The following is a 13,417-nucleotide window of genomic DNA, read 5'->3' on the forward strand; positions in this document are numbered from 1 at the left end:
ATACATTTTGGGCTCACCATGTAGAAATTATAGCAGTGTTTATACATAGTCCCCCCATTTCAGGGCACCATAATGTTTGGGACACAGCAATGTCATGTAAATGAAAGTAGTCATGTTTAGTATTTTGTAGCATATCCTTTGCATGCAATGACTGCTTGAAGTCTGCGATTCATGGACATCACCAGTTGCTGGGTGTCTTCTAGGTGATGCTCTGCCAGGCATGTTTACAGTCATCTTTAGCTTATGCTTGTTTTGGGGGCTAGTCCCCCTCAGTTTTTTCTTCAGCATATAAAAGGCATGCTCAATTGTGTTCAGATCGTGTGATTGACTTGGCCACTCAAGAATTGACAATTTTTTAGCTTCGAAAACCTCCTTTGTTGCTTTAGCAGTATGTTTGGGATCATTGTCTTGTTGTAGAATAAACCGCCGGCCAATGAGTTTTGAGGGATTTGTTTGAACTTGAGCAGATAGGATGTGTCTATACACTTCAGAATTCACTACGTTACTACCATCAGCATTGATATCATCAATGAAGATAAGTGAGCCAGTATCTTCCGCAGCCATACATGCCCAGGCCATAACACCCCCACCACCGTGTTTCACAGATGAGGCGGTATGCATAGAAATATAGAAACATAGAAAATAGGTGCAGGAGGAGGTCATTCGGCCCTTTGAGCCAGCACCGCCATTCATTGCGATCGTGGCTGCCTTCTCCCCATATCCCTTGATTCCACTAGCCCCTAGTGCTCTATCTAACTCTCTCTTAAATCCATCCAGTGATTTGACCTCCACTGCTCTCTGTGGCAGGGAATTCCACAAATTCACAACTCTCTGGGTGAAAAAGTTTCTTCTCACCCCAGTCTTAAATGGCCTCCCCTTTATTCTAAGACTGTGGCCCCTGGTTCTGGACTCGCCCAACATTGAGAACATTTTGCCTGCATCTAGCTTGTGCAGTCTTTTTATAATTTTAGATGTTTTTATAAGATCCCCCTCATCCTTCTACACTCCTGTGATTACAAGCCTAGTCTTTTCAATCTTTCCTCATATGACAGTCCCGCCATCCCTGGGATCAATCTCGTGAACCTACGCTGCACTGCCTCAATCGCAAGGATGTCCTTCCTCAAATTGGGAGACCAAAACTGTATGCGATACTCCAGATGTGGTCTTACCAGAGCCCTATACAACTGCAGAAGAACCTCCTTTCTGCTTCTATACTGAAATCCTCTTGTTATGAAGGCCAAACATTCCATTAGCTTTCTTCACTGCCTGCTGTACCTGCACGCCAACTTTCAGTGACCAGTGTACAAGGACACCCAGGTCTCGCTGTACCTCCCCGTTACCTAACCTAACCCCATTGAGATAATATTCTGCCCGCTTGTTTTTGCCAAAGTGGATAACAGATTCAGATTTAGATTCAGATTCAAACTTTATTGTCATTGTGCAGTGTACAGTACAGAGACAATGAAATGCAGTTAGCATCTCCCTCGAAGAGCGACATAGAATATGAACCTCACATTTATCTATATTATACTGCATCTGCTTTGAATCTTGGGCAGTTCCTTCTCTCCTCCTTCTCTCCTCCACACTTTACTCTTGCCATCACTCAGATATAAGTTAACCTTCATCTCATTTGTCCACAACCTTTTTCCTGAACTGTGGTTGCTCTTTTAAGTACTTCTTGGCAAACTTTAAACTGGCCATCCTATTTTTGCAGCTAAACAGTGGTTTGCATCTTGCAGTGTAGCCTCTGTATTTCTGTACATGAAGTCTTCTAGGGACAGTGGTCATTGACAATTCCACACCTGACTCCTGAATTGTGTTTCTGATCTGTCGGACAGGTGTTTGGGGATTTGTCTTTATTATAGAGAGAATTCTTCTGTCATCAGCTGTAGAGGTTTTCCTTGGCCTGCCAGTCTCTTAGCGATGTGTAAGCTCACCAGTGCTCTCTTTCTTCTTAATGATGTTCCAAACAGTTGATTTTAGTAAGCCTAATGTTTGGCTGATGTCTCTAACAGTTGTATTCTTGTTTCCCAGTCTCATAATGGCTTCTTTGACTTTCATTGGCACAACTTTGGTCATTATGTTGATAAACAGCGATAAAAGTTTCCAAAGGTGATTAAAAGACTAGGCGCTGCGAGATCACTTCTACCTGCTTTAAGGAAGCATTTAAACACACCTGAGCAATTACAAGCACCTGTGAAGCCATGTGTCCCAAACATGGTGCCCTGAAATGGGGGGACTATGTATAAACGCAGCTGTAAATTTCTACATGGTGAAACTAAAATGTATAAAAATACACTTTAATAAAATCTGACAATGTACCCTTTAAGCACATGTGATTTTTTCTATTACACATCTCAAATTGTGGAGTACAGAGGCAAATAAATAAATTATGGGTCTTTGTCCCAAACATTATGGAGGGCACTGTATCAGCAGCAACAAACCTTTACTGGGTCAACTCAATGCTTTCAAGCCTACTTTGAACAAGCAAACGATGTTTCACCAAGGCAACTGTTATCATTCTCTGTTGGGTCTGTTCCAGTCATGTCGGTGGCAGAAGTTGGGGTGGAAGAATGCAGCCTTCACGTGGTCCGCCCTGTTTTGACTAATGCAATCAACCCGACGTGCACAATCAAATAAGATCAAATAGAACAAGTTGTCCTACAACTTTAGGCTGTGCACGCCATACGCAAGAAGAAGAAGGTAGCAGAATGGATTAGAATGCCTTTTATTGTCATTCAAACAGACAAGGTTTGAACGAAATTTCATTCCTGCAGTCATGACATTACAAAAAAAACCAAGACACACACTTAACACAATTTACACAAACATCCATCACAGTGAATCTCCAACACCTCCTCACTGTGATGGAAGGCAAAAGTCTTATCTCTTCCCTTTGTTCTTCTGCCGCGGTCCAGCAGTCCAACTGCAGTGTTGAGGTGACTGGGGCTCACAATGTTAAGTCCCCGCCGGGCGATGTTAGGCCCCGCTCCGAGTCATTTAAACCCCGTGATTCCGGCGGGAGAAGTTGCCTTGCAGGAGCTCCGAAATGCGGTCTCCCACCCGAGACCTGCGAGCTCCCGATGTTTCTGTCCACCGGGCCTGCGGCCGAAGCCTCCGAAACTCCGAAGTCGGGTTGCAGCCGCGCGCCACCACAGCTCTCCCCGCTCCGAAGTCGGCCAGCTCCGCGATGGCGAATCTGCAGGCTCCGCGACTGGAGCCCTTAGGTTGGAGGCCACCGCCGACACCCAAAGACACCAGAGACCGGACAGGGAAAAAGTCGGGGCCCCGTACAAGGAAGAGATTAAATGATTTCCCCCCCCCCCCCCCCCCCCCCCCCCCCCCCCCCACATATACACAGCTAAAAAAAAAAATGTTTTTAAAGAGACGGACTGCAGTTAGGCGCCGCCACACTCAGATCTGTTGATTTTTGTTGATCAGTCAGATCGTTGATTTTTGGACCCTTAGACTGGACTGGATGGAGTCCCTGGACAGGTTCTGAAATCAACTGGTCAAAGTTTTTGCTGACAGTTTCAACTTCTGACGTCAACACCTTAACACAGGTTATGCACAATTCAAGTGATGTTTTCCTATGCACAGGTATATTGCAAATCTAGTTTGTAGCTGCACCACATGAACATACACTGTGGAAACTGTCACATGTAGGTTCAGGAGCAGCTTCTTACACACGCACAAACGCACCCCACGCCCGCGCGTGCGAGATTGTGCCTGACTTTGCTTTGTAGCCCGTTATAGTGTTCAAGCCTTGCCACAGTCGATGGGACTTTGAATGGTTTTGCTGTTTGTCCTGGTATTGTCCTTTGCAAGATCGTAGCAAGATTTTGTGTACCGCTCAGGATTGTTTGACTTGTATGCAGCAGTCTTGGCCTTCACCAGGGATTGGACCTCACCATTCATCTGTGGTTTCCGGTTGGTGAATTAGTCTCCACAAATTAATCTCCACAAAGCCATCAATTCCATCATCTAAATCATTAATATACAATGTGACATGTAGCGGACCCAACACTGATCCCTGTGGAACACCACTAGTCATCATCACCCAACCAGTAAAAGCTCCCTTTATGCCCACTCTTTGCCTTCTGCCATTCACCCAATCCTCTATCCATGCTATTATATCCCTTCTAATACCACAGCCTCACGTGGCAGTTAATCAAAGCCCTTCCGAAAATCAAAGTAAACACATCCACTGTCTCTCCTTTGTCAATCCTGTTATTTACTTCTTCAAAGAATTCCAACAGATATGTGAGGCAAGATCTCCTCTTCACAAAACCATGCTGACTTGGGCCTATTTTATCATGTGCTTCTAAGAATTTGAAAACTTTATCCTTCATAATGGACTCTAAAATCTTATCAACCACTGCAGTCAGGCTAACCGGCTTATAGTTTCACATAGAATATGGACCAGTCCACTGACTCAAAGCAGTCACGTAGGATGTCATCCTTTTCTGCAAATCAGCATTAAACGACTTTCTGTACCGGATCTTCCCACTTCAATTTCTGTTTGTAGGCAGGGAGTAGAAGCGCAGCTGGATGCTCAGATATCCCAAAATGTGGCTGGGGGATGGAGTAGTAGGGGTTTTTATGGATGCGTAGCAGTGGTCGAGGATGTTCTGGCTCCTGATGGGACATGAAACATCTTAAAGTATTTTACTAATATTTCACTGAGTTGACATTATTGCATTCAAGTTTTAAAAATGTATTTAAAATCAATTGTCATTTTACCTGAATGAACCTATAGTTCTACACTCACATGTGCACATACCTATCTACCCTCCTAAATAATAGTATTTTATTCAGTCGACGTATTTGAAAATCTGTCTTCTTTACTGGCCTGGGTTGTGGTATATCAAGGAATATATTGATTTTTATCTTGAATTCTGTTATTAAGAAGAAATTTGATTTTCATACTAAGATGCTGTGTTCTATTTCAGGGTTATAGACAGTAGTATGAAAAGCTTCAAGGCATTTTTCCGATGGCTATATGCAGGTGAAGAAACTTTCATTTAATGTAACACATTCTTGGTTCTATCTTTGTGTAATTTTGAATGATGTTTCATATTTGAAGGTAGGCTTAGGTCCAATTAACAAGACAGAATGAAATGTGATTGTTATGATATTTGGATTACGAGGTTATTTAAGAGGATCTGAAATCTTTAGATTTCTCTGCCACAGAAAGCAGTGGAGGCCAATTCACTAGATGTTTTCAAGAGAGAGTTAGATTTAGCTTTTTGGGCTAAAGGAATCAAGGGATATGGGAACAAGCAGGAACGAGGTACTGACTCACTAGACAATAGATAATAGGTGCAGGAGTAGGCCATTTGGCCCTTCGAGCCAGCACCGCCATTCAATGTGATCATGGCTGATCATCCCCAATCAGTACCCCATTCCTGCCTTCTCCCCATATCCCCTGACTCTGCTATTTTTAAGAGCCCTATCTAGCGCCAGAGAACCTGCCTCCAACCACCCACTGAAGCAGAGAATTCCACAGACTCACCACTCTCTGAGAAAAAGTGTTTCCTCGTCTCCGTTCTAAATGGCTTACTCCTTATTCTTAAACTATGGCCCCTGGTTCAGGACCTCCCCAACATTGGGAACATGTTTCCTGCCTCTAGCGTGTCCAAACCCATAACAATCTTATATGTTTCAATGAGATATCCTCTCATCCTTCTAAACTCCAGAGTGTACAAGCCCAGCTGCTCCATTCTTTCAGCATGTGACAGTCCCGACTCAAGGGCCATGGCCTACTCCTGCACCTATTTTTCTATGTTTCAATGTGTTTAATGTTAAAAATAAAGGTAGAAATTGTTGGTTGGTTCTAAACATTTTTTCTTTTAATTATGTCCATTTAAATATGCACACAGTGTAACACTGTTGAGATCCAAAATATGAAATAAAGTGCTGTAAATATTCAGGACAGGAGATAGAACCAGTTTGTGTTTCAGGTAATGACCTTTCTTCAGGACTTTCTGATGAAAGTTCATTGACTTAAACATTAGGTCGTTTTCTTTCTCCACAGTTGTCTGCTGAGCTCTCCCAGCACTTTAAATATCATATTCGCTATCATTAATCCCCTGAAAAAAAGTTTACTTGAATCATTATTAACCAAACAAAGGCCTATTATTTGCATATCATGAGAAACTCACCAAGATAGAAGCATGTCGAATATTAGGCAAATATTTGCAATGGTCAGGGAATCGGTTAGGTGAGAGAAGCAGCAATATCCAAAATACATGTTAATTGGCAGGATATAAGTAATCACATCCACCAAGGATCGTAATAAGGCGAAGATAGACACAAAATGCTGGGGTATCTTAGCGGGCCAGTCAGCTTGCATCCAGAGATACTGCCTGTCCCGCTGAGTTACTCCAGCATTTTGTGTCTATCTTCATTTTAAACCAGCATCTGCAATTCCTTCATACACATCCTTAATAAGTCCTCCATCTTGCGGGATATTTAGGTGGATGTTTTTATAACAAATGCCCAAGTTTGGTATAGACCCTTGTGATGCAACAAGTTAATAGGAGTAATCAATTGCAAAGGAATTGTTGACAGACTAAGTGACTTGGCAAATTTGTGGTGGGATTCATTGTAGAAATGTTCCTAGTAATAAACTAGGTCCAAGAAGAGGGGATACAGGAATTATTTCTAAATAGTAGGAAACTTGTAAGTGTCTAATCATATTTTCACCTAACATTTAAGGGAACTCTACAACTGTTTTTTAAAAGCCCATTGAAATGAGTGAATTGAATATTTCAAAAGTAATGTTGGACAATTTTTGTTAAATATTAAGGAAGGCAGGGCCATGGAAGATAAATGGAGTAGATGCTCAATAGTGATGAATTAAAATTAACGTCTCAATTAACGAAAAATTGATGGAAGAAATGGAGGGTGAGATGGAACAGATGAGCCAAGAGATAACAGGTCTGAAAAAACAACACGATACGAATTGGCAGTTAACGAATAAATTGAATGAGAAATGTCAAGATTTAGAGGCCAGGTCTAGGAGACAAAATCTGAGACTTGTAGGAATTAAAGAGGGTGCCGAACACGGCCTTCAAATGCGTGATTTTATTACTAATCTACTTAAAGATGTTTTCAAACTTCCTGAAAAACCAAAGATAGATCTGGCTCATCGAGTGGGTCGCCTCCAAAAACACGATAATGCTAAACCAAGGCAAATTATTGTAAAGTTTCTAGATATTTCAACTGTGGAAACTCTATTAAAGAAGATAAAATATGGAGAAAATCTTACATTCGCTGATAATATCGTAAGATTCTACAGGGATTACCCTCGGGAAATTCTGGCAAAAAGACGCGAGTTTAAAACTGCAAGCAGTGTTTTATATGGACATTCTGAAGTTCGTTATGGCGTGATCTATCCAGCAAAAATGCTAATTACTTTTAAGGGCAAGCAACGCTCATTTACCGACCCGGACGCTGCCTGCAAATACGCCGAGGAGATTTTAAACAAAATTCAATCAGGATCAGATTAACTGACATTTTGTCTGGAAACCGTTTTTTCTGTTCAAATTAAACCACTCGAAACCTTCAGACAGTTACCAGACAGTCTTATCTGCAAAGAATGTGCTATTTAATAACATCTTCTGAACTGAAAGCACATAGGAAAGCTCAAGGTTGCAAGCACATCACCAAATTTTGAAGCACAGAGAACTATGAGACTGTCGCCTTTTGAAATGGCCATGATAAGAGGCATCTGTTTCACACTATATGACCTATTATTTACACATATAACTAACTAACTAATTAACCAATTACGCACAATATACTCAACCAACGTTAAAGGCGTAATGTCCTATACTAACACGATTAACTATATAGCAAGAAGGGTGGGGGAGGTTAGACATATATTTTAATTATTAATTACTAATAATGAATTAACTAACATACAGGTAAATGAAAAGTGTAATTTTTGATGAGGTATTTTAACCCATCATTATTTTTATTTTAAGCTAAATCTTCTACCTTCCCTTTTATTTTATTCTATTTTAAACTGCTCAGCGATGACCTGATATGATAATTTTGGTAACAATTAGAGGGAACCGACTAACGTTGGGTCAAATTCTAACAGGGGGATAGGGCCCAGTGCATAATTTCATCGACGGAGGTCAAATTTAAAACATATCTAGCTACCTTAGGTGGCTTTTTTGTAATTTATCGCTTTTTTGATAAATTACATTCACTTTTTTTGTTTATTCACAATTATGTGTTGCATGATTTAATCATTTTTATGTACACTTTATTTTATGTTTTTCTCTTCCCCTCAATTATGTTTAATAATGTCAGGAGATGTAGAACTACTGTAGAAATTATGAAGGACAACTCTGGATTCGGGATTCTGAGGTACTTGGCTGCATCACATGAAGCATACAGTCTGGTAATAATAGCCAATGCAAGATAATAGTCGAATAAATACCGGAGGTCTCACCTTCTGTAGTTGGAACATCAGAGGTGCGAATGAGCCAATTAAAAGAGGTAAAATTCTGGCACAATTAAAATCATTAAATATGGATATTGCGTTCCTACAAGAGACACATTTGAAACAACAAACTCAGATCAGATTAAGGGCAAATTGGATAGGTCAAACCTATTACTCCTCATTCACCTCTAAAGCAAGAGGCACGGCCATTATAATTCGGAAGGGCATACCTTTTAAATTAAAGAATTCCATATCTGATAAAGAGGGAAGATATGTTATAGTCACAGGAGAAATTTACAATACACCATTAACTATGATAAATATTTACGCGCCTAATTTTGATAACCCACAATTTTTTAGGAAAATAATAGATTTAATCGCAGAGCATAATTTTCAAAATATAATAATGGGGGGAGATTTCAATTGTGTTATAGATCCATATTTAGATAAATCAATAAAGCTAGGGAAGCGTCTTGTTAAAACCAAGACCTGTGAATTTTTAAATACTTATATAAAAAATAATAACATAGCTGATGTTTGGAGAATAGCAAATCCAAGTGGTAGGGAATACTCATTTTATTCATCAGTCCAAAAAACTTATTCGCGAATTGACTATTTCTTACTGGACACAAAATTGATCCCGTATACGAATAACCCATCATATCATATCATAATAGTATTATTTCTGATCACTCACCATTGACTTTTATACTTAAAATTGAGGGAATGCCGAGTATAAAGCCTTTTTGGAGGTTCAATGCACACATATTAAATAACCCGCAGGGTTATGAGTATATAAAAGAACAAACAAAACTTTTTTTCGAAATAAATGACACACCGGGTATTTCTGCACCGCTATTATGGGAAACCTTCAAGGCATATATTCGCGGTGTCATAATCTCTTACCAAAGTTTTCAAAATAAGGAAAATAAAAGAGAACTTCAGCGGATAGAACAGAAGATAAAATTACTAGAACTGGACAATGCAACTGACCCAACCATAAATAAACATAATAAGATAACTTTACTGAAATATAAAGTCAATAGAATATTATCGGCTAGAGTAATAAGATTATTCCAAATTACAAAACAAGCACACTTCGAATTTGGGGATAAGCCACATAAACTGCTTGCGAGGCAACTGAAGCAACGAGAAAAGGAAAAAACTATTACAAAAATTAAATCGGACAATGGTGAGTTGCTAACATTGCCTAAGGATATTAATAAGAGGTTTGCCCAATTTTATCATAATTTATACACATCCAAAATAAAGACAGATGTAAGTAAAATTACAAATTTTTTAGATAATTGCAAGCTCCCAAAATTGGATAGTTTAGAACAAGAGCAATTAGGAGCACGGATTACTAGTGAAGAAATAAAACAAATAATAAACTCATTGAAAAATGGGAAGACCCCAGGACCAGATGGCTTTAGTAATGAATTTTATAAAAGATTTCAGGAGTCTATTGTACCAAGATTATTTAATTTATACACGCAGGCTTATACTGAAAATAAACTACCAGAAACCCTAGCAGAAGCAACAATAGCGCTTATACCAAAAAAAGATAAAGATTTAGATGAGCCTGGTTCTTATAGAGCTATATCACTTCTAAATACGGATCAGAAAATTTTAGCAAAGATTCTAGCTAGAAGGCTAAATAATTATATTAACAATTTAATAAATACGGATCAAACGCGATTTATACCCAAAAGACAATCATTTAATAATTTGAGAAGGCTTTTTAATATAATGTACTCTCATAAGAAGGACAATGAAGATATCTCAGTGGTCACGTTGGATGCAGAGAAGGCATTTGATCAAGTAGAATGGCAGTATTTATACAAGGTACTCCAAAAATTTAATATGGGAGAGAATTTTATCAGATGGATTAAACTACTTTATGATAGACCTACGGCAAGAATATTAACTAACAATACGCTATCTCCAAAATTTTACTTATCAAGGGGTAATAGGCAAGGGTGTGCCTTATCACCATTGCTATTTGCCCTTATGATAGAACCGCTGGCCGAAAGGATTAGAAATCACCCGAATATTCACGGATATAACAGCAAGGACTCAAAGAATAAAATTTCATTATACGCTGATGATATCCTTTTATATATTACTAATACACAAACGAGTATACCCACCTTATTAACACTAATTGAGGAATTCGGCTCTTTTTCAGGATACAGAATAAATTGGAATAAAAGCGAAATTATGTCTTTAAAACCACAGGATTCGAGACACTTACTAAAATTCCCCTTCAAAATTGCAACAGAAAAATTCAAGTACCTGGGTATTCAAATTACGAGAAGACACAAATCATTATTTAGTGCCAATTTTATACCACTATTAAATAAACTGAATGATACGATTAAATTTTGGAAAACGCTTCCACTCTCATTGATAGGTAGAATTAACGCTATAAAAATGACTTTCTTACCACAATTAATATATTTGTTTCAAGCAATCCCAATATATATTCCAAAATATTTTTTCAAAAAATTAGATTCCACTATCACTAATTTTATATGGGACTACAGAACACATAGAATTCAACGAAAGCATTTGTGCAAATCTAAAGAAGTGGGGGGTTTATCATTACCTAACTTTATATATTACTACTGGGCAGTGCATATTAAGAACATAATATACTGGCTAGATAGTTCCACTCAGCAGTTGGAGTGGATAAGAATGGAGAAAGAGGAGTGCTATCCGTACGATATAGGAACGATCCTGCTCTCACCGATAAAATTGAATAGTATAATATATAAGAAGAACCCAATTATTCACAATATAATAAGAATTTGGAAACAAATAAAAGCATCCTTGAAATTAAATAATTTATCAGTACTAACCCCACTATTGAACAACCCCGCATTCAAACCTTCTCTCATCGACAACACATATCAACAATGGGATAGACAGGGGATTAGGAAAGTAGGGGACATGTATGAAGTGGGCAAACTGTTATCATTTCAACAATTAAAATTAAAATTTAAATTGAAGGATAATCAATATTTTAAATATATACAGGTATGTGACTTTATGAAGAAACATACACATAGATTTCAAACTATATTTTTAGATCCTTTAGAAGAAGCAATGAATATCAAGGCTGATTCACAAAAATTAATATCATACTTTTATAATAATATATTAAATAGAGAATCACCCTCAACAGAAGCATTAAGGGAAGATTGGGAACAAGAGCTAATGACAAAGATCTCGAAGGATAGATGGGAAAAATATTTGATGAATACACATAACTGTTCTATTAATGCAAGACATAATTTAATTCAATTCAAATTATTACATAGACTATATTATTCAAAAACGAGGTTGAATAAATTTTATCCAAACGTCTCTCCCAGATGCGATAAATGTTTGTTTCAAAACGCTAATATAACACACTCATTTGTTGGATGTACAAAGTTGAATAAATTTTGGAGTGATATATTTGATATATTTACAAAGATTTTCAAGTCAAGAATAGAACCCAAAACGGAATGGATTATATTTGGAATAATAGGAGAAGATACCAATTTAAATAAAGATCAAAATGTTTTTTTTTAATTATGGGTTAATAATTGGAAAGAAATTGATACTTAAATTTTGGAAAAATACAACCACACCAACTGTTAAAATGTGGATTAGGAATATGATGGACATAGCACGCCTTGAAGAAATGAGACTCCGACTAATAGATAAATATGACCAATTCTTAAAGAGTTGGTCTCCTTTCATCGACTTTTTGGAATCATGTGATGCAGCGGTGCCGTAAGGATTGCTGATTTCAGTTCATGACGCGGATAGAGCTACATCTCCGAATACAGATTTGAAAAATTTTCTTTTAAGGGGCCTTCTCTTCTATTTCTACTTTCCTCTTTCTCTTTTCCTTTTTTTATTTTTTATATACACACTTCACGTTTTTCTACTCTCTACCATCTATCTTTCCACTTTTTCCCCTTTCTATTGCTTTCTTTTTCTTGTTCTGCTTACTTCTTTCTTATAACATAAAACTAGAGGTTGTACATAGAATGGATTACGGTATTACATAGTTGGCACCTAAAATTAGGTGCCACTGTACTGTTTTGTGCTGTATTAACTTCTAATAAAATAAACAAAAACAAAAAAACAAAAACAAAAAAAATTAACGTCTCAATGGTCTGCTGTATTCCCAAAATGAGCAGGAACAGTAAACCAGCTGTTAATTGATATCGAAAAGGAAAAAAAAATTACTAACAATAGACAAATTCAGAATGTTTTTAATTTGTGTTGTATATTGTGCGATTAGAAAAGAAAAGAAAATATAGAATAAAAACAGTGTTGCAAGCCCTATTCTGATTAAGGATCCATGGGCTAAAATCTTAGCTGTTTCACTTTCCTCAGATCTTGTCTGACCTGCTGAGTGTTTCCAGCCTTTTCTGTTTTTTAATCTGAGATCTGTACATTTTTTTCAATAAAAAGGGACATTATGTGGCTACTCATGCCAATAACAATTTCTTATTTTGTTTTTCAGCAATGTTGAGAATGTCTGATGACCACGTTTTGCCAGAGCTAAACAAGGTAATTACAGTGGTTCATTTAGAGCTTCAAAATTGTATTGGTCCTTTCATTATCAGCAAAAACTAAGATAATCTGCATTATGTAGTACAGTTAATATAAAATAAACTCCCTTGTTGTTTTAAACTGAACATACTGAGTGATAAAAAGCATAGACATAGAAGTTTGTGGAGAGGCAAAGGGCTTTTATGGAAGAAACATCAAAACCCAGGGCTGAGGCAGTGAAGGCAAAGTTATCAACAGTTCGAAGGAGAGGCAGGAATAATGTACAATAAGCTTGAGACTGGGAAACAGAAAGTTCAAGAAGCTAGAAGAGTTGCAGAGATTCAGAAAGCCCTGACTGATGATTATGGTACAGGTGCACAACCTTTTATCCGAAGATCGAAATAA

At 37.8% G+C, this 13,417-nt stretch overlaps 1 protein-coding gene across 3 annotated transcripts in view; it reads left to right on the top strand.

Annotated features, from left to right (window-relative positions):
- anapc4 (anaphase promoting complex subunit 4) overlaps window positions 1-13,417 on the top strand; it is a 116,529-nt gene that overhangs the window by 54,755 nt on the left and 48,357 nt on the right. For all 3 annotated transcript variants that reach the window (XM_055638015.1, XM_055638034.1, XM_055638025.1), the window contains exons 17-18: window positions 4,953-5,008; window positions 12,984-13,030. In XM_055638015.1, coding sequence (XP_055493990.1) covers window positions 4,953-5,008; window positions 12,984-13,030 — 103 coding nt within the window. The remainder of the gene's footprint in view (window positions 1-4,952; window positions 5,009-12,983; window positions 13,031-13,417) is intronic.

Source organism: Leucoraja erinacea, chromosome 1, assembly GCF_028641065.1.
Source record: "Leucoraja erinacea ecotype New England chromosome 1, Leri_hhj_1, whole genome shotgun sequence".
Classification (NCBI taxonomy): domain Eukaryota; kingdom Metazoa; phylum Chordata; class Chondrichthyes; order Rajiformes; family Rajidae; genus Leucoraja; species Leucoraja erinaceus.